Below are 21,219 nucleotides of genomic sequence, written 5' to 3'. Positions count from 1 at the left end.
TCCCATCCACAGGTCAGACACATGATGAAGTGACAGCTCCCATCCACAGGTCAGACACATGATGAAGTGACAGCTCCCATCCACAGGTCAGACACATGATGAAGTGACAGCTCCCATCCACAGGTCAGACACATGATGAAGTGACAGCTCCTATCCACAGGTCAGACACATGATGAAGTGACAGCTCCTATCCACAGGTCAGACACATGATGAAGTGACAGCTCCCATCCACAGGTCAGACACATGATGAAGTGACAGCTCCTATCCACAGGTCAGACACATGATGTGACAGCTCCTATCAACAGGTCAGACACATGATGAAGTGACAGCTCCCATCCACAGGTCAGACACATGATGAAGTGACAGCTCCCATTCACAGGTCAAACATGATGAAGTGACAGCTCCTATCCACAGGTCAGACACATGATGAAGTGACAGCTCCTATCCACAGGTCAGACACATGATGAAGTGACAGCTCCTATCCACAGGTCAGACACATGATGAAGTGACAGCTCCCATTCACAGGTCAGACACATGATGAAGTGACAGCTCCTATCCACAGGTCAGACACATGATGAAGTGACAGCTCCCATCCACAGGTCAGACACATGATGAAGTGACAGCTCCTTCACAGGTCAGACACATGATGAAGTGACAGCTCCCATCCACAGGTCAGACACATGATGAAGTGACAGCTCCTATCCACAGGTCAGACACATGATGAAGTGACAGCTCCTATCCACAGGTCAGACACATGAAGTGACAGCTCCCATCCACAGGTCAGACACATGATGAAGTGACAGCTCCCATCCACAGGTCAGACACATGATGAAGTGACAGCTCCCATCCACAGGTCAGACACATGATGAAGTGACAGCTCCCATCCACAGGTCAGACACATGATGAAGTGACAGCTCCCATCCACAGGTCAGACACATGATGAAGTGACAGCTCCCATCCACAGGTCAGACACATGATGAAGTGACAGCTCCCATCCACAGGTCAGACACATGATGAAGTGACAGCTCCCATCCACAGGTCAGACACATGATGAAGTGACAGCTCCTATCCACAGGTCAGACACATGATGAAGTGACAGCTCCTATCCACAGGTCAGACACATGAAGTGACAGCTCCTATCCACAGGTCAGACACATGATGAAGTGACAGCTCCCATCCACAGGTCAGACACATGATGAAGTGACAGCTCCCATCCACAGGTCAGACACATGATGAAGTGACAGCTCCCATCCACAGGTCAGACACATGATGAAGTGACAGCTCCTATCCACAGGTCAGACACATGGTCAGACACATGAGTGACAGCTCCCATCCACAGGTCAGACACATGATGAAGTGACAGCTCCCATCCACAGGTCAGACACATGATGAAGTGACAGCTCCCATCCACAGGTCAGACACATGATGAAGTGACAGCTCCCATCTACAGGTCAGACACATGATGAAGTGACAGCTCCTATCCACAGGTCAGACACATGATGAAGTGACAGCTCCCATCCACAGGTCAGACACATGATGAAGTGACAGCTCCCATCCACAGGTCAGACACATGATGAAGTGACAGCTCCCATCCACAGGTCAGACACATGATGAAGTGACAGCTCCTATCCACAGGTCAGACACATGATGAAGTGACAGCTCCCATCCACAGGTCAGACACATGATGAAGTGACAGCTCCCATCCACAGGTCAGACACATGATGAAGTGACAGCTCCCATCCACAGGTCAGACACATGATGGAGCTTGGAGTATCTCATAAACTGTCAACCATTGGATTATGTTAGTGGAATGACCCTAAAACAGATTTAGTCCCCTAGATTAATGCTGCTGCTGAAACCTCCCTGTTCAGACCACTAGATGGCCCTCCTACTACGGTTTACACTGCGGCAGCGTAGCCTAGTGATTAGAGCGTTGGACTAGTAACCGAAAGGTTGCAAGATCAAATCAAATCCCAAGATAAAATACATTTTAAATAGTCGGGATGCCGACTCAGCGAAATGACATTGCCACGAGCAGCACTGGAGATATTGAGATGAGCGAGATGCAAGACTTCGCTCTCACACAGGCACACACAGTTTCTGCGCATGTGCACATGTTCGCGTCATGCTGTCACAGCGTGGACGCCAGGAGACCAAAACGACTGAGAAGTTGAGCCTCGCTTCAACCCTCTAAATTGACCCACTATGCTGTTTACTTTCTATATCTACGTCGTATCGCTGAGTTCACCTTTAAAATATTGTGTTAGAAATACCAGTTGGAGGATTTCCTCTCTGGTTATTTCCTTCTGATTGTGGGTATTCTCCAACTGGGATTACTGAGAAACCTGGGAACCTTTGGAAAGTTTCTGGAAATTTGGGTTCGATCTGTTGAAGTTGCATGTACTGAAAGTGACTGACTAACTGTGTCTCCTGTGTGTCCTCTTTTCTCTTGTGTCTGTGTCTCCTGTGTGTGCGCGTGTCCGCGTCTCCTGTGTGTCCTCTTTTCTCTTGTGTCTGTGTCTCCTGTGTGTGCGCGTGTCCGCGTCTCCTGTGTGTCCTCTTTTCTCTTGTGTCCGTGTCTCCTGTGTGTGCGTCTCCTGTGTGTCCTCTTTTCTCTTGTCTCTGTGTGTGCGTGTGTCCGCGTCTCCTGTGTGTCCTCTTTTCTCTTGTGTCCGTGTCTCCTGTGTGTGCGTCTCCTGTGTGTCCTCTTTGTCTGTGTCTCCTGTGTCTGTCCGCGTCTCCTCTGTGTCCTCTTTTCTCTTGTGTCTGTGTCTCCTGTGTGTGCGTGTCCGCGTCTCCTGTGTGTCCTCTTTTCTCGTGTCTGTGTCTCCTGTGTGTCCTCTCCTTGTGTCCTCTTGTGTCTGTGTCTCCTGTGTGTGCGCGTGTCCGCGTCTCCTGTGTGTCCTCTTTTCTCTTGTGTCTGTGTGTGTGCGTCTCCTGTGTGTCCTCTTTTCTCTTGTGTCTGTGTCTCCTGTGTGTGCGCGTGTCCGCGTCTCCTGTGTGTCCTCTTTTCTCTTGTGTCCGTGTCTCCTGTGTGTGCGTCTCCTGTGTGTCCTCTTTTCTCTTGTCTCTGTGTGTGCGTGTGTCCGCGTCTCCTGTGTGTGCGTCTCCTGTGTGTCCTCTTTTCTCTTGTGTCTGTGTCTCCTGTGTGTGCGTGTGTCCGCGTCTCCTGTGTGTGCGTCTCCTGTGTGTCCGTGTCTCCTGTGTGTGTGTCCGTGTCTCCTGTGTGTGTGTCCGTGTCTCCTGTGTGTGCGTGTTTGACAGAAACAAGATTCTACCACCCTGGAGATAGAGCGTGTCAACAAGGAGATGGAGGTGTTGCGGAAGCAGTACGAAGCCATGTCCCAGGAGCTGAAGGAGGCCACGCAGGAGGCTGAGGTGGCCAAGTGTCGACGTGACTGGGCCTTCCAGGAGAGAGACAAAATAGTGGCAGAGAGAGAGAGCATACGGTGAGTACAGGGGAGAGAGAAGGGAGGATGGAGAGAGGGAAAAGAAAAGGTGGGGTAGACTCTCTCTTAATTAGTCTTTATTCGATTCCTTGTATCTTCTCTCCTTGCCCCCTTCTGAAAATGCATTGGAGTAAATGGTCAGAGAGGGGGAACCTCGGATCTTCCCCAATGCGTTTTGACATGGCAGCAAGGAGAGGGGATGCAAGGAATATTAACAGACTAAACTGTGCTGATGCTTGACGATGCCATATCCTGCCCCACCAGGACGCTGTGTGATAACCTGCGTAGGGAGAGGGACCGGGCAGTCAGCGATCTGGCCGACGCCCTGCGTAACCTTGACGACATGAGGAAGCAGAAGAACGACTCGTCACGGGAACTGAAAGAATTCAAGTGAGTCCCTGAGTCTTTATACACACACACACACAAGCACTTTCAACTTTCTCATCCCCTCTGTATTGATGTGAACATCTCCCTCTACTGGTCAGTGTGTGACTGCCACTTTAAATTCTTTCTGTTTCTTGTGACTTTGAGAGGTCGACCTCCTTCCTTGTGACGAAGAAGAAAATAGTAAGATTTAGACTTTCAAGTCAACGACCCCCTCTAGGCCTGCCTCATAAGGACATAATGTATCTTAGTGACAGTCAGCCACCGTAGGCCAGTTTCTCCTTCAAACTTTCTTTTACACACTGCAGAATATGATCTTGCTACTGCTTTTTTGACTTGCTGGACTTGCAGCATCTTTAAATGGTAGGTAGCATAAACGCAACTACAATGAATGTATGGATTTGCGTTATTATACGCATCAAAGTTACACCTCACTTTTCTATTTTCCGATCAGAATTCCTGCAGACGTCAGCCTGCAGACGCTAGCCCCGTCAGCCTGCAGACGCTAGCCCCGTCAGCCTGCAGACGCTAGCCCCGTCAGCCTGCAGACGCTAGCCCCGTCAGCCTGCAGACGCTAGCCCCGTCAGCCTGCAGACGCTAGCCCCGTCAGCCTGCAGACGCTAGCCCCGTCAGCCTGCAGACGCTAGCCCGTCAGCCTGCAGACGCTAGCCCGTCAGCCTGCAGACGCTAGCCCGTCAGCCTGCAGACGCTAGCCCCGTCAGCCTGCAGACGCTAGCCCCGTTAGCCTGCAGACGCTAGCCCTTTAGCCTGCAGACGCTAGCCCCTTTAGCCTGCAGACGCTAGCCCCGTTAGCCTGCAGACGCTAGCCCCGTTAGCCTGCAGACCTGCCCGTTAGCCTGCAGACGCTAGCCCCGTTAGCCTGCAGACGCTAGCCCGTCAGCCTGCAGACGCTAGCCCCGTCAGCCTGCAGACGCTAGCCCCGTCAGCCTGCAGACGCTAGCCCCGTCAGCCTGCAGACGCTAGCCCCGTCAGCCTGCAGACGCTAGCCCCGTCAGCCTGCAGACGCTAGCCCCGTCAGCCTGCAGACGCTAGCCCCGTTAGCCTGCAGACGCTAGCCCCGTCAGCCTGCAGACGCTAGCCCCGTCAGCCTGCAGACGCTAGCCCCGTCAGCCTGCAGACGCTAGCCCCGTCAGCCTGCAGACGCTAGCCCCGTCAGCCTGCAGACGCTAGCCCCGTTAGCCTGCAGACGCTAGCCCCGTTAGCCTGCAGACGCTAGCCCCTTTAGCCTGCAGACGCTAGCCCCGTTAGCCTGCAGACGCTAGCCCCGTTAGCCTGCAGACGCTAGCCCCGTCAGCCTGCAGACGCTAGCCCCGTCAGCCTGCAGACGCTAGCCCCGTCAGCCTGCAGACGCTAGCCCCGTCAGCCTGCAGACGCTAGCCCCGTCAGCCTGCAGACGCTAGCCCCGTCAGCCTGCAGACGCTAGCTAGCTAGCCAACCAACCATGGTCAACATGGCTAGTAGGCCAGAGTACAACACCAACTAGTCTAGCACAGGCAGGAACCTACAGAACACACACAAAAAGAGAGAGCAGAGACTTACCGATTGACGGCTGAGTTGGCTACCAAAGAAGGGCCAAGGAGCGATACCCTTCAGAGGGATTGGGAGGAAGGCTCCAAGCAGATGGAAATGATCACAACAGCACAGTCAGCTAGCTACTTTAGCGTGCTAATACTAAGCAAAGGTTGAAAAACTCTGGTAGCCTACTACGCAGAGATCATGTGGGTAATCTGATTGTTTTTTTACATCACACCTCGTGATTGCAGGATTGTAGCTCACCACTGCCAACACTCGTTTTGCAGGGCTAGTGGCTAATGTTAGTCAGCTCTGGGATGTCACTTCATGACTTGTGTGCAGAGGCGTCATGCCCATAGGAGGCACAGGGGTACTTGCCCCCTCAGACTTGTCCTGATTTTTTTTTTGTTGTATATGCTACTAGCCACCTAGCAATTTTCTAAAGTTGGCTTTAGCTAGCCCACATATTTTCCCAACTTCATAACTAGCTACCAAGAACCAATTTCAGGCTAACAATCAAGTTAGTTTAGACAAGATAGCTACTCAATCTTAGCTGGCATGCCTGCTGGCAAGGTTGGTAGACTTTAGAAAAACGAGCAATAACTAAATTTGCTGAGTAAGTCTCACTTTCTTTTGAATGTGTTACCTAGATTTTACCAGAGAAGCAAATGTATTTTGTTTAATAAAGAACCACCAGTCAGGAGGACTCAGACCGATCAAGAGAGAGGCTTAGATATTTGGAAAATGTGACATATTCTCTAGGTAGCATAATGATTATAAATCTAGATGGCAGGAAAAAGCTATTTCAGGTGTTTGAAAAATGTTAAATTCTCCAACTTCCAGATGCTTCGAAACAACACCCAGCCATCCACACATACTTTGTTATCACTTCCTGACCTGTGTCTTGTCACTGTGTTCAGAGAGAAGATGGAGAGCCAGCTGGACAAGGAGGCAAGGTTCTGTCAGCTGATGGCACACAGCTCCCATGATTCGGCTATCGACACAGACTCTCTGGAGTGGGAGACTGAGGTGGTGGAGTTTGAGAAGGACAGGGTCAGTCTAGAGACATCAACTACTCTTATCGATTTAATTGAATTATTATTTGCGTGGATGTATTGATGGCTCGATTGACTGATTTCATACTTTGATAACTTGATTTCCAAATCCTGGTAAATACATTGTCTCTGAACCGATGTATAGAAAACCAGTGTATTAAACTTAGATGTTTTCCTGCAGGATGACATGGATTTGAAGGCACTTGGGTTTGACATAGCAGAAGGGGTAAACGATCCGTATTTACCAGGAGATTGTGGAATATTTGTAACAAGAGTTGACAGAGGAAGTATTGCAGATGGAAGGTTAAGGTAATTCTCCGATTTTTAAAAAACTTTTCCATCAGTTACTTTTAACATTACTCAACACAACCTGTTCTTTCCTCATCTCCAATAACACGTTTTCACTTCCTGCTTTTCAGAGTGAACGATTGGCTGCTGAAGTTAAATGATGTGAATTTGACCAATAAGGACAGGAAGCAGGTGGTGAACGCGGTGCTTAATGGAGGCGGACTGATCAACATGGTGGTGCGCAGGAGGAAGTCTCTGGGAGGGAGGCTGGTCACCCCCATACACATCAACCTAATCGGACACAAAGGTATCAACTTTTTTGACAAACTCTATTTAGAATTAACGTTGGTAATGAGTGTTCTGGCACCTTCCATATTGAACTCTGCCTTATGATGCATCCCTTTTAATAATATTCCATCTAGTGGATATGGCTTTTATATCTTTGTCCTCTATCCTTCTCTAATCCAGACAGCGGTATAGGTCTGGAGAGTGGCGTGTTTGTGACGGCCCTGGTCCAGGGGAGTCCTGCTGCCAGGGAGGGATCTCTGACAGTCGGAGACAGACTTATCGCTGTGAGTCCTTCTTCTCCTACACCTCTGTTCATCCTCCACCTCCTCCCACATCTACTCCTCCTCTTCTTCTCCACCACCTCTTTTCATCCTCCATCTCCTCCCACGTCTACTCCTCCCACGTCTACATCTACTCCTCCTGTTCTACTCCTCTTCTCCTGTTCTACTCCTCTTCTTCTCCTGCTCTATTCCTCTTCTTCTCCTGTTCTACTCCTCTTCTTCTCCTGCAATACTCCTCTTCTTCTCCTGCTCTTCTCCTCCTCTTCTCCTCCTGTTCTTCTAATCCATTATCTTCCAACCTCTCCCTCCTTTTCCTTCACCTGATTTCACCCCTGTTCCATGTATGTCTCTAGTGACTTAGTGGCAGACAGAATCATAGCCAGTCATCACTCTACCTAGCAGAATGACCTGCTCTCTAATCATGATCCACCAACTGCAGCAGAAAGCATAATCCTCCAGATCCTGACGGTGAAGCTCTACTACTTAATAAAGCTACTGGGCTTAATGTCTCCCCACTCACCTCTAATGGCAGACCAGGGCTGTGTCACAGTAGTGCACCCTATTACTCCCTACATGCAGCACTGTTTCTAACCAGAGCACATTAGGCCAAGGTCAAAAGTAATGCACTATATCGGGCTTAGGGTGCCATTTGGGATACACCCAGTTGATACTCTCACCTTAAATAGTAAAGTCAGAGTAGCTGATATGGGAGATGACTGCTCAGTGTTAGTGATTAGCGACTGTTGGATCAGATGCCTGCAGATGTCAATCATGGTTGTGTATCATCTTATACGATGTCCTTGTAGTTGTTAATGAATGTAGCAGGTTATATTTCGCATATACGGTAGATGTTTAATGATGTTAGTAGGGAAAGGACTTGAACGCGCTGACCCTAGAGCGACATGCTGTCAGTGCACAATCTGCATATACTAATGCTCATTACTCCAATGTTTCAGACTAAGCTGTCAGTCCCACAGATGGAATAAACTGCTTCAAACAGTAGTGTTAAATATTCACTAGTCTGACCTCTTTTTAGAAAATACTCTTTTCCCTCCCTGCGCCCCTCTCCCCTCCACAGTATTTTATTATAATTCGCCTCAGTCCTATTCTCATTGAAATGTGTGAATTGCATTTCTGATAGAAGAGCCGCTGGCCCGCGTTTCTGATAGAAGAGCCGCTGCAGCAGGAAGGAAGGCAGAATGCAGTCTCTAGCACTGTTCTTCGGGGACAGAGAATCTCTTAGGGTTAGGTTCATTCTCAACCTAGGAGAACGTGTGTTTGAGAAAGGTGTAGTTTGAGTAGTGTTTTTCTGAGCGTGTCCTCTGTTTTCCCCAGATCAACGGCATCGCTCTGGACAACAAGTCGGTGACGGAGTGCGAGACTCTGCTGAGGAACTGTAGGGACTCTCTAAGCCTCTCTCTCATGAAGGTGAATCTAAACTAGCCCCTTGTACTAAGCTCCTTCAATACGCAGTGGCTTAAAGTTCTCCTCCAGCCAGTGTGGTGCCACATAACGTTCTCATTTAGGATAGGGCTTTGACTTGAAGGTTAATCTAAACTTTACCGCAAACTGGTCTTGCATTTTAGTTATCCTTGAGTCTGCAACAACCTTATTTTATTTGATTCATTTCACCTTTATTTAACCAGGTAGGCTAGTTGAGAGTTCTCATTTACAACTGCGACCTGGCCAAGATAAAGCATAGCAGTGTGAACAGACAACACAGAGTTACACATGGAGTAAACAATAAACAAGTCAATAACACAGAATAAAAAATAAAAAACATTTAAACAAAAAACAGTCTATATACATTGTGTGCAAAAGGCATGAGGAGGTAGGCGAATAATTACAATTTAGCAGATTAACACTGGAGTGATAAATGATCAGATGGTCATGTGCAGGTAGAGATACTGGTGTGCAAAAGAGCAGAAAAGTAAATAAATAAAAACAGTATGGGCATGAGGTAGGTAAACTGGGTGGGCTATTTACCAATGGACTACTGTATGTACAGCTGCAGCGATCGGTTAGCTGCTCAGATAGCAGATGTTTGAAGTTGGTGAGGGAGATAAAAGTCTCCAACTTCAACGATTTTTGCAATTCGTTCCAGTCACAGGCAGCAGAGAACTGGAAGGAAAGGCAGCCAAATGAGGTGTTGGCTTTAGGGATGATCAGTGAGATACACCTGCTGGAGCGTGTGCTACGGGTGGGTGTTGCCATCGTGAACTGAGATAAGGCAGAGCTTTACCTAGCATGGACTTGTAGATGACCTGGAGCCAGTGGGTCTGGCGACGAATATGTAGCGAGGGCCAGCCGACTAGAGCATACAGGTCGCAGTGGTGGGTGGTATAAGGTGCTTTAGTAACAAAATGGATGGCAGTGTGATAAACTGCATCCAGTTTGCCGAGTAGATTATTGGAAGTTATTTTGTAGATGACATCGCCGAAGTCGAGGATCGGTAGGATAGTCAGTTTTACTATGGTAAGTTTGGCGGCGTGAGTGAAGGAGGCTTTGTTGCGAAATAGAAAGCCGATTTTGGATTGGAGATGTTTGATATGAGTCTGGAAGGAGAGTTTACAGTCTAGCCAGACACCTAGGTACTTATAGATGTCCACATATTCTAGGTCGGAACCATCCAGGGTGGTGATGCTAGTCGTGCAGGCAGCGAACGGTTGAAAAGGATGCATTTGGTTTTTACTAGCGTTTAAGAGCCGTTGGAGGCCACGGAAGGAGTGTTGTATGGCATTGAAGCTTGTTTGGAGGTTAGATAGCACAGTGTCCAAGGAAGGGCCAGAAGTATACAGAATGGTGTCGTCTGCGTAGAGGTGGATCAGGGAATCGCCCGCGGCAAGAGCAACATCATTGATATATGCAGGATCAGGATAGTGTAATACTTTTTTTCGGGGGGAAAGTGTTCACTATTCCTAACACACCTCTTTCTCTGTCCTCTATCCTCTTATGTCCCCAGTTCTTTCCTCACAGTTCGTCGGGCCAGAGCATCTTCGAGAGCCTGCGGGAGTCATCGTCCAACGGCCGTCTCTCCGAGGTACTCTCCAGGAACAGCCTCAAACACAACAGCTCCACGCAGACAGACATCTTCTGCCCCGACACAGGAGGGGGGGGTAGTAACGTCAACATCCCTGGAGAGAGGAGGAAGGGTGGGGCAGGTGAACCTGAGGAGGGGACGGGGGTGTACGGGGACATCAGGAAGCCCTTTTCCATGGTGTCTCTCCACTCAACCAGCCTTCGGCCGTCCTCTGACCTCAGTCTGGGTCCCCCAGGCCGCTACGGCTCCAGCGCCTTTCAGGAGTGCTGCTCTGGGTCCCCCTATGCCAGTGCTCCCCCACCCCCCATCACCTATGACCCCTCTAAACCTGCCGACTGCATCACCATGGAGACCACGCTGGAGAGGAAGCAAAGTAGTGGTACCTGGCCCAAGGTGATCGTAGGTGGGATGTCCGTCGCCGTGGATACGACCACAGCGATGACTCCGACCCAACTGTCCATCTTCAAGTCGCCCAAACAGAGGAAGTCTATCTTCAACCCGGATGCCTTCAAACCACGGCCTGAGACTGCGCCCCAGTCTTCCAAGATGGAGTTCCTGTCGTCCAGTCAGCTGGTGGCCCACTCCCCGCAGCCCTCCAAGATGGAGTCTCTCTCCTCCTCCTCTACGGCCACACCCACACCTCCGACTCCGCCCACCCGCAACGATTCGTTCAAATTCAAACACAAACAGCAGAGCAGCTCTGCTTCCGACTGCACGCTTACCTCCGACGGGGGCAAAGGGGAGGCTGTTGCCATGGTTATGGGGGAGAGCAGTGGGGAACGAGAGAGGGACAGGAACGGGAACCACTACTTCCTGGAAGGGAAGGTCCTGACACAGAGGAAGTCATGTGACGAGGACATTGGTCGAACCCGGGGTGAGGAGCCTGAGGTAAAGAGGCCCCGCCCTAAATCTGCCCCAGCGCTCAGACGTAGGATGACCCCCCAGTCCATCACCCTGCCCTCCTTCCAGGTCAGTTTGTTAAAATGTGATGCTATCTATAGTGCTTTTCACAAGGGCCGGTCACAATAGTCTACCCTAAAGGCTTCCTCTCCTCCATCTACAGTGACGTTAAAGAACTGAACAGGTGAAGGCACCCTCTTATGTTGCGTGCACCTTCCAAGACTATGTTTAACATCAACTGTGATCGAGTAGAGGAGAGGATGCCACTTAAGACTATAGAGATGCGTCTTATGTCTCAAAACACAAAGAGAGAAACTGCTTGATACTTCTGCACAGAGTTCCAGGTAATAAGCAGACCATGTCTCACAGTGCTGAGCCAGGGGCTGTGGTCCCGTCCCAACACTCTCAAAAGGCTCCTTTAGTCTCCTCTTCCTTTTTCTGCTCCTGGTTATTGAACTGTGATTGTCATCCCAACACTCTGAAATGGGTTCTTCTCCTTATTCACCTGCTGTTTCTGTTTATCATCATTAAACTAATTGATTTCTGTATCTGTCAATCACAAGAGCTACTCCAATGATGACCACTCTCCAGAGCCCAGAGAGATGCTTCGCTCCTCCCCCAACCGCTTCCACAGACAGAGTGTGGGCTTCGGCTCCACAGTCTACAACGGTACCTTGTCTGCAAGTGAGTCTCTCACACACGCACGCACGCATCAAAAAGAAAAGGGGATACCTAGTCAGTTGTACAATTGAATGCATTCAACTGAAATGCGTCTCCTGCATTTACCCAACCCCTCAATCAGAGAGGTGCGGGGGGCTGCCTTAATCAACATCCATGTCCTCAGAGCCCGGGGAGCAGTTGTTCTTGGGGGTCAACTGCCTTGCTCAAGAGCAGAATGGAAGATTTTTCCACATTGTCCGCTTGGGAATTGGAACCAGCGAATTACTGGCCCAATGCTCTTAACCGTTCCTCCCATCTAACCAGTGTGTTCCTCCCATCTAACCAGTGTGTTCCTCCCATCTAACCAGTGTGTTCCTCCCATCTAACCAGTGTGGTAATGTTCTCAAACCAGTGTGTGTTGTGTTGTCAGATTCGGCCCATCGTGGCCTGGCCCCGTGTCCAGCAGTGACTGCTGTGATGAGGAACCCAGTATACACAGTCCGCAGCCACAGAGTCCACACCAACAACTGTCCCTCTGTCTCCTCCCAGATCTGCCAACACCAGCACAACAACCAACACCACAGGTAACTACCCCAGACAGAATAACTGCCCCGAAAACCAAGATGCCCAGTCATTGTTATGGGGGCAAATGACTGTTTGGTCTAAATTACAGTATAGTGGCTTAAAAATATGATGCCATTGCTGAAGTAGGCAAATAATTCGTAGGAAACAACTTGGTCATCATTATAATGTAGTCAAATTTACTTTAGACAGATGGCAAGGTTGCTATTAGTAAGGAAAGTTTGTTAAAAATACCTAGCAATGCTAATGTTAGCTAGGTTAAATGCTCTCCCCTCAATCTTAGCTAGCTAGCTAACGTTGAACAACATGTGAAGTCTGTGACGACATTACAGTGATGACCAAAGGTTTTTCTACTAATTAGTTGCCTTCTTTTGAAATGTCTTCCGGTTTGAGAATGTATTGAGTTCAGTCGTGCACCAGTCCTCAAGATGCATTTTATAACAATGGCATGCGTAAATGACGCTAAGTGCAACCCATGAGTTATGTAGTTAGAGTGTGTGTGTGTCAGTCCGCAGCACCAGGGTCGTCTGAGCCTGGACCTCAGCCAGAAACGTCCAGCAGCAGACTACTCATCGTCCTCGTCACGCAGCAGCAGCACCTCCCATGGTACCAACTCACTACCCTCCAGTGCTCGCCTGGGCCTTGGTCAGTCAGTCCGTCACCCACGCATGCCACACACACACAACACTCATATTATACAGTACATGCTTACACACACACACACACTCATGGACTTTTCCTCTATTCCATCAGGTTGTTCCAGTAACGTCCAGTACCGGACAGAGAGGATAAAGATCCCCTCCACTCCCCGCTACCCACGGTCCATGCTGGGCTCTGACAGAGGTACATGCATGGATAGAGCAATGAACGGATTAATTTATGCATGGATGGATGATTGAACAAACAAATGGCTGGATGGATGAATGAATGTATTAACTTTTAAGATTCCTGTTCCCTGAATATTGGGCATCTCTACCAATATTTTCTGACGCTTGACCCAATGGGCCTTTAGAGCACTGATTTTCCACTCAACTAAAGAACTTATTCCAAGTCAAACAGCTGACTACGCTCATGTATTCTCGGAGGAGAATGTGACAGCCCTGTTAGCAGCTCATTTAAAGGTGCTGTGATTTACTGCTGAAAGAGGGGGGACAAAAAGAGTCATAACACTAAACTCAGGGAAACACTTGGTTAATCGTATAGATTTTCGGTCCCTCGAAGTTAAAGCTGGGGGTGAACATGCTTGTGTCTGGTATTTCCAACCTGATTACCTCTCTGAGAAATGATACTGGAACTATGGACCAATTCTCTCCCTCTCGTCATACTACCATGTTTGAACTGTTTTGAGCATTTTAATTGTTTTTACTGCGGTTGTAAGAATGACAAACACATTTTCCTTTTGGGATTGATTAAGTACATTCTCATCTCATTTTAAGTTTCTTCCCCTCTCTTCTCCCCCCTCTCCCTTCGTCTCTCCCCGGTCCCTCGCCTCCAGGCTCCCTGTCCCATTCAGAGTGCAGCAGCCCCAGCCTCATCACTCCACCCCACTCACCTCTCAACCTGGAGACGTCCTCCTTTGCTAGCAGCCAATCACAGAGCTCTATCTCCACCCTGCCCAGATTCTCCGTCAGCCCTGTGCCAATAGGAGAGCGGAGGAAAGACCGGTAGGAAGGAAAAGATGAGACAAGTGGGGGAAAAAATAAGAATGATTTTGAAAAGGGCAGGAAGGTGTAAAACCATGTCTGTAGTACCTCCTGCCACCAGCAGTTCTATGTGGTGACTCTGTTCCAGTACTAGAACACATGATTCAATTGGTCAAATAATCACCAAGTACTTTATTTGTTGAATCAGATGTGCATGTACTGGAATAGGCTGAGGGTACTCGATGAGAGGTTTGGCAAAAATACAAATAGGAAGTGTGTGATGCATTGATTATAGATCAGTTATAATGCTGTTGGTAAATGCAGTATGCTGCTGTCATTTCTCTTTGTAGACTGATCCCAGATCTGTTTGTGCTTTAGCCAACTCCCCTGACTATGCCAGTGGAATGACGATGTTAGAAGGATTTGCTAAAGCACACACAGAAGGAACCAGGCTAGTATTCTTGTTTATTTTTCTGTTTTTCTTATCACAGCAGAACTGTTTGGCCTCTGCATATTTTCTATTTTTCACCACCTTGCTGTCTTTCTTCCTCTGCCCTGTCTGCTTTTCTCTCCTCCATCTCCTCCCTCGTTTCTTCTATCTGCCATGTGTGTAAATGTCTCCAGGTCTCTGTACCGTAACAGGTCTTTTCTGAGGATCCCTCTGGCTGCTAGGCCGAGGTTCTCCTCTCTCAGGAGCCTCAGGTTCGTTGGATCCACCTCAGACACAGATGCTCTTACTGTTAACATGCGTGAGATAAAGAGAGAGACCCAGGCTTGTCCAGAAACAACCCCTACGCTGAGGCCTAGTAACAAGGAGAGAGCCCATCGAGATCTGGTCTAGACACCTGGGATGTATAAAGCATGTGTTGTGTGGTATTTCTCAACCCGAACAGCAGTTAGGCCTCAATCCCACCTTCCAGTCAAACAGGTCTGTGCATGCTAGGTTTACAAAGATCCAGAAAACCTGCCCAACTATTCCTCTTGATCCAGATTTGATAGATTGATGTGTGCTGTCTCTCAATTGTGTTCGTTTGATTGGACTTGTTTGAAATTACGTGGCCCCTTGTTTCATGTGTAAAGTCATTCTCACTGAAGCTGCATGCTACTGAAGTTTTGTGAACTTTTGCAGATGGCATGGCATTCTCTGTGTGTTTGGGTGCAATCCTAGTCGTGATGCAGAGTGTGAAGCTACCTCTGGGTCCACCTCACCACCTTTTGCTTTTCTTTGTCTTTTAGCACACTGTATGTCCATTTTATTTTTGACTGTTGGTCCTTCCTGTGAAATATAATATGGCTCTGTGTATGAGCTATGCCTATGTATTGTGAAAATCAACATGTGTGTTTCATAGCACCCTAGTCCCTATGTAGTGCACTACTTTTGTCCAGACCCTTATTGGGGAGTTGACATGTAGCCCTGATGTTTATTCTCATCCCTCCCTCCCATCAGGCCGTACCTGGAGGAACCTCGGAACGTGATCGTTCACAAAGGGGCGGAGCCTCTGGGCATCTCTATCGTCGGTGGCGAGAACGGCGGCATCTTCGTCTCCAAGGTGACGGGAGGCAGCATCGCCCACCAGGCCGGCCTGGAGTACGGTGACCAACTCCTCGAGGTAACTTCCTGTTTAATTTCTTCCTGGCAGGGTTAAGGATCAAATACATTTCAGATCAGGAGGAAATTGTCAATGTGATTCTGTGATGAAGTTTATTCCTATTAATGGAATAAAACATTATAGTAATTTACAGCACCAGTTAAAATTTTGTACACACCTACTAATTCTAGGGTTTTTCTTTATTTTTAATATTTTCTACATTGTCGAATAATTGAAGACAACAAAACTATGAAATAACACATATGGAATCATATAGTAACCCAAAAAGTGTTACACAAATCAAAATATATTTTAGATTTTTCAAAGTAGCCATCCTTTGCCTTGATGACAGCTTTGCACACTCTTGGCATTTTCATTGTTTTAGTTTACAATGGAGCCCCTAGTTCCACTCTTCATACCTCTGATACCTCCTTTGTCCCACCTCCCACACATGTGGTGACCTCACCCATTAAAACCAGCATGTCCAGAGATACAACCTTTCTTATCATCACCCAGTGCCCGGGCTTACCTCCGCTGTACCCGCACCCCACCATATCCCTGTCTGCGCATTATGCCCTGAATATATTCTACCATGCCCAGAAATTTGCTCCTTTTATTCTTTGTCCCCAACGCTCAAGGCGACCAGTTTTGATAGCCTTTAGCCGCACCCTCATACTACTCCTCCTCTGTTCCGCGGGTGATGGGGAGGTAAACCCAGGTACTGCATGTCCCCAGGCACCCTCATTTGTTGACTTCTGTGATCGAAAAAGCCTTGCTTTCATGCATGTCAACATCAGAAGCCTCCTCCCTAAGTTTGTTTTACTCACTGCTTAAGCACACTCTGCTAACCCTGATGTCCTTGCCGTGTCTGAATCCTGGCTTAGGAAGGCCACCAAAAATTCTGAGATTTCCATACCCAACTATAAAATTTTCCGTCAAGATAGAACTGCCAAAGGGGGAGGAGTTGCAATCTACTGCAAAGATAGCCTGCAGAGTTCTGTCCTACTATCCAGGTCCATACCCAAACAGAACTACTAATTAAAAAAATGACTCTCTCCAGAAATAAGTCTCACACTGTTGCCGCCTGCTACCGACCCCTCTCAGCTCCCAGCTGTGCCCTGGACACCATTTGTGAATTGATCGCCCCCCATCTAGCTTCAGAGTTTGTTCTGTTGGCTGACCTAAACTGGGATATGCTTAACACCCCGGCAGTCCTACAATCTAAGCTAGATGCCCTCAATCTCACACAAATCATCAAGGAACCCACCAGGTACAACCCTAAATCTGTAAACAAGGGCACCCTCATAGATGTTATCCTGACCAACTGGCCCTCCAAATACACCTCCGCTGTCTTCAACCAGGATCTCAGCGATCACAGCGATCACTCAGCGATCATTGCCTGTATCCGCTGCGGGTCCGCAGTCAAACGACCACCCCTCATCACTGTCAAATGCTCCCTAAAACACTTCTGCGAGCAGGCCTTTCTAATCGACCTGGCCCGGGTATCCTGGAAGGATATTGACCTCATCCCGTCAGTTGAGGATGCCTAGTCATTCTTTAAAAGTAACTTCCTCACCACCTTAGATAATCATGCTCCGTTCAAAAAATGCAGAACTAAGAACAGATATAGCCCTTGGTTCACTCCAGACCTGACTGCCCTTGACCAGCACAAAAACATCCTGTGGCAGACTGCAATAGCATCGAATAGTAAATGGTTCTCAAGTAGATTACTTGTCACGGTTTTCTAATGGTGAAGGAGAGTCAGGTTCATGCTTCATGCTCAGGTTCATGCTTTTTGGCCTGGTGGGAGAACTGTCAACGAGCCCTTGAGCAGGACATTGACCCTGTATGCTTCTGTGTGTCGCTCTGAATGGAAGTCTGTTGGATGACTTGTATGATGCAGTTGTTGAGCGGCTTCACTGCAAGTTTCGAATATTCAATAATAAAAAATAAAAATAATTATTATTAATGCCTGTAGAATTGAGAAGTGCTGTTTATTTTCAGTGAGGATTTTTCAATAACATCTAAACTTTCTCTTCTCCTCCAGTATAACGGTATTAACCTGCGTAATGCCACAGAGCAGCAGGCCAGGCTGATCATTGGTCAGCAGTGTGACACCATCACCATTATGGCTCAATACAACCCCCACATGTACCAGCTGGGAAACCCCTCACGATCCAGGTAAACAATGACATTTCTTCCCAGTGGTCAATTTACATAAATATACGAGTAATCAAAGATAATGTCAGTCTTTCATACTTCTAAAGGCGTGTAAAATTGACCTAGGACATGCCATGGCAAATCTCGTAGTCATATAAAATATACAGGCCTCATTTACCACTTTTTAAATAGATGGTACCAATATTTAACCTTTATTTAACTAGGCAAGTCAGTTAAGAAAATAAATCTTATTTCCAATGATGGCCTACACCGGCCAAACCCGTCCCAATCACGGCTGGTTGTGATACAGCCTGGATTCAAACCAGGGTGTCTGTAGTGACACCTCTAGCACTGAGATGCAGTGCCTTAGACCGCTGCGTAACTCGGGAGCCCATACTAAGGTTTTTCTCTCTCTGCGTGTGTAGTTCTGGTCTGGAGCCGGTGAGCAGCCAGTTCACGCCCCAGGGCAGTGGAGCCACCACCCCAGACAACCACTCTACTATAGACACTCTGAGTGAACAGGACGAAGGAACACTTACCCCCTCCTCCAAACAGACCACCCCTACAACTAGTTCTCACAGCTTCATCAGGTAACACATACCTCTGTCGGGCCCACATCTGACTGCTCCAGCCTCTCCAACTTCATGTGGATTTGTGTATATTGCAGGGGTTGGGTACCGCAGAAGACACATTTCTGTTTGGTAAGGTATTCGCGTTCTTCGCTTCTCCACTCCAGGGTGTCGTCAGAGGGCAGTCGTAAGGTGTGTGAGCCGCGGGTGGTGACGGTGCTCAGGGCCCAGGGTGCAGAGCTGGGGCTGGGGCTGTGTGGAGGGAACCTCCGGGGGGTCTATGTAAAGAGTCTGGAGAAGGACAGCCCTGCTAGGGGACCAGAGGGCCTGCAGCCTGGGGACCTCATACTGGAGGTAGGTTACATGCACCAGCATGTAGGTGGACACACACACAAGGTCTATCACAACTTTTTTTCATGAGCGAACATTTTTCACTGTGCAGCATCTCTGCCAAAGCCCATCGCTGTTTTCCTCGTCTGTCTTTGTTCCTTTATCGATTGCCCCTCTCCTCTCCTTCTCTCATTGTACACTGTGGTGTACCTACACGGCCAATCTCTATAAGTAGAGTAACTCGCACTGTCCCATTCCTGTCATGCTCCCACTCTGTCACTTTAATCTCTGTTCTTCAAGCAGGCCTAGAGCCTTGTCATCAGAACAGAACTCTGTCCATTTTCCTCCTCTCGCATCCTCCTCCTAATCAATGGACAGACATGCAACCAAAAAAAACAGAGGCTGAAGGAGTCTGTGTTTTACTCTGTGGACCAGCCCAGGGCTTTGAAATTAATGTATTGATTGGTCTAGACACTGCCAAAATGTATCACTCATCTCTCTCACTCCCTATTTCCCTTTCTCTCTCTATCTCACACTCTTGCTCCTTCTCACCCCCCTCTCCCTCTTCTCTCTCCTTTTTCCCTCTCCCCCCCCTCTCCCTCTCATATTATTATTATTTTTTTACATTTCTTTGTGTAATGATGATGTTTACCCAATAAAGGGGTTTGTAAATTCCAATTCTCTATCACAGTATGGGTCAGTAAATATGAAGAACAAGACTGTGGAGGAGATGTATGTAGAGATGCTGAAGCCGGCCGAGACAGTCACTCTCAGAGTCCAACAACGACCTGACGACTTCAACATGGTTAAAGACACACCGGGGGACGGCTTCTATATCAGGTACACACACACACACACACACCTGTCTCCAAAATGCCTGTTTCATGATGCACCAGTGAAGCCCATGGAGAGGAACTCTCTCAACATCTAAAGCAATTATGTCCCACTTCCAGGAGAATCATCCTCTGTTACACTATAGAGATACTGTCTGTCTGTTTATATGTCTGTATGTATATTTTTATATATACACACACACACACACACACACACACACACACACACACACACACACACACACACACACACACACACACACACACACACACATACCGTTCAAAAGGTATATATATATATATATACACACACACACTACCGTTCAAAAGTTTGGGGTCACTTAGAAATGTCCTTGTTTTTGAAAGAAAGAAAAGCACATTCCTCAACTAGCAGCTTCATTAACCTCATAGTCCGCCCCATCCCGCATGCGGTCGCGTTACTACAGCCTCAAGCTCATTACCATAACGCAACGTTAGCGATTTCTAAAAATCGCAAATGAAATGAAATAAATATGCCTGCTCTCAAGCTTATCCTTTTCTTAACAATCTTGTTGTCTCAGATTTTCAAAATATGCTTTAGAACCAGAGAAAATCAATAATTTGTGTAAGAGTGGTGATGGCTAGCTTAGCATTTAGCGTTAGCATTTAGCACGCAACATATTCACAAAAACCAGCAAAGGGATCAAATAAAATAATTTACCTTTGAAGAACTTCAGGTGTTTCAATGAGGAGACTCTGTTACATAGCAGATGTCCAGTTTTTCCTGAAAGATTCTTGTGTAGGACACATCGTTCCGTTTTGTTACTATGCATTTGGCTACCGAAACTAACCGAAAATTCAGTCACCTACACGTCAAACTTTTTCCCGAATTAACTCCATAATATCGACTGAAACATGGAAAACGTTGTTTGAATCAATTTAAGGTGTTTTGTCATATATCATCTCTTCATTGAAATGCCGTCCCTGGAAGCCTGCATTCTTCTCTGATTCGGATGGAAAAATACTGGTAGCTGACTTTTGCGCACCAATTTCCATGCAGACACCGTGCGGGACACTTGGCAATTGTAGTCTCTTATGGTCAATCTTCCAATGATATGCCTACAAATACGTCACAATGCTGCAGACACCTTGGGGAAACGCTAGAAAGTGTCCGTTCATTCCTGTCGCATTTACAGCCATATAAGGCGATCATGGAAAACGTAGCTTCAGAAATCCTGTTCATTTCCTGGGCGCTCAAACATCTTGGTTTTGCCTGAAGCTTTTGTTCAACGGCACTCACAGTGAAAATCTTTGCAGTTCTGGAAACGTCAGAGTGTCTTCTTTCCAAAACTATCAATTCCAAACATAGTCGAGCATCTTTTCGTGACAAAATATTGCGCTTAAAATGGGCACGTCTTTTTATCCAAAAATGAAATAATGCCCCTAGTGGACTAACAGGTTAAATAGTATCTGCAAAACACCACTCTCGAGCAATAGTAGGCACCAGCAGGCTCGTAAGCATTCATTCAAACAGCACTTTCATGCGTTTTGCCAGCATTTCGACGTCAACAGCAAAGAGGTGACTCCGGGATGCTGGTCTTCTACGCAGAGTTGCAAAGAATAAGAAATATCTGTCTGGCCATTAAAAAGAAAACA

General features: G+C 47.6%; 1 protein-coding gene across 1 annotated transcript in view; it reads left to right on the top strand.

Annotated features, from left to right (window-relative positions):
- Positions 1-21,219, top strand: part of LOC118369857 (disks large homolog 5-like) — a 92,018-nt gene that overhangs the window by 54,943 nt on the left and 15,856 nt on the right. The window contains exons 10-27 of the mRNA XM_035754599.2: positions 3,265-3,449; positions 3,714-3,839; positions 6,287-6,419; positions 6,603-6,730; positions 6,841-7,016; positions 7,178-7,281; positions 8,614-8,706; positions 10,241-11,287; positions 11,782-11,902; positions 12,309-12,462; positions 12,969-13,105; positions 13,214-13,303; positions 13,956-14,124; positions 15,551-15,713; positions 17,740-17,873; positions 18,278-18,442; positions 18,589-18,775; positions 19,443-19,591. Of these exons, the coding sequence (XP_035610492.1) occupies positions 3,265-3,449; positions 3,714-3,839; positions 6,287-6,419; positions 6,603-6,730; positions 6,841-7,016; positions 7,178-7,281; positions 8,614-8,706; positions 10,241-11,287; positions 11,782-11,902; positions 12,309-12,462; positions 12,969-13,105; positions 13,214-13,303; positions 13,956-14,124; positions 15,551-15,713; positions 17,740-17,873; positions 18,278-18,442; positions 18,589-18,775; positions 19,443-19,591 (3,461 nt within the window). The remainder of the gene's footprint in view (positions 1-3,264; positions 3,450-3,713; positions 3,840-6,286; positions 6,420-6,602; positions 6,731-6,840; positions 7,017-7,177; positions 7,282-8,613; positions 8,707-10,240; positions 11,288-11,781; positions 11,903-12,308; positions 12,463-12,968; positions 13,106-13,213; positions 13,304-13,955; positions 14,125-15,550; positions 15,714-17,739; positions 17,874-18,277; positions 18,443-18,588; positions 18,776-19,442; positions 19,592-21,219) is intronic.

Source organism: Oncorhynchus keta, chromosome 36 (assembly GCF_023373465.1).
Source record: "Oncorhynchus keta strain PuntledgeMale-10-30-2019 chromosome 36, Oket_V2, whole genome shotgun sequence".
Taxonomy (NCBI): Eukaryota; Metazoa; Chordata; class Actinopteri; order Salmoniformes; family Salmonidae; genus Oncorhynchus; species Oncorhynchus keta.
The sequence above is the reverse complement of the archived record's forward strand: the minus strand, read 5'-3'. Positions and strand labels throughout refer to the sequence as shown.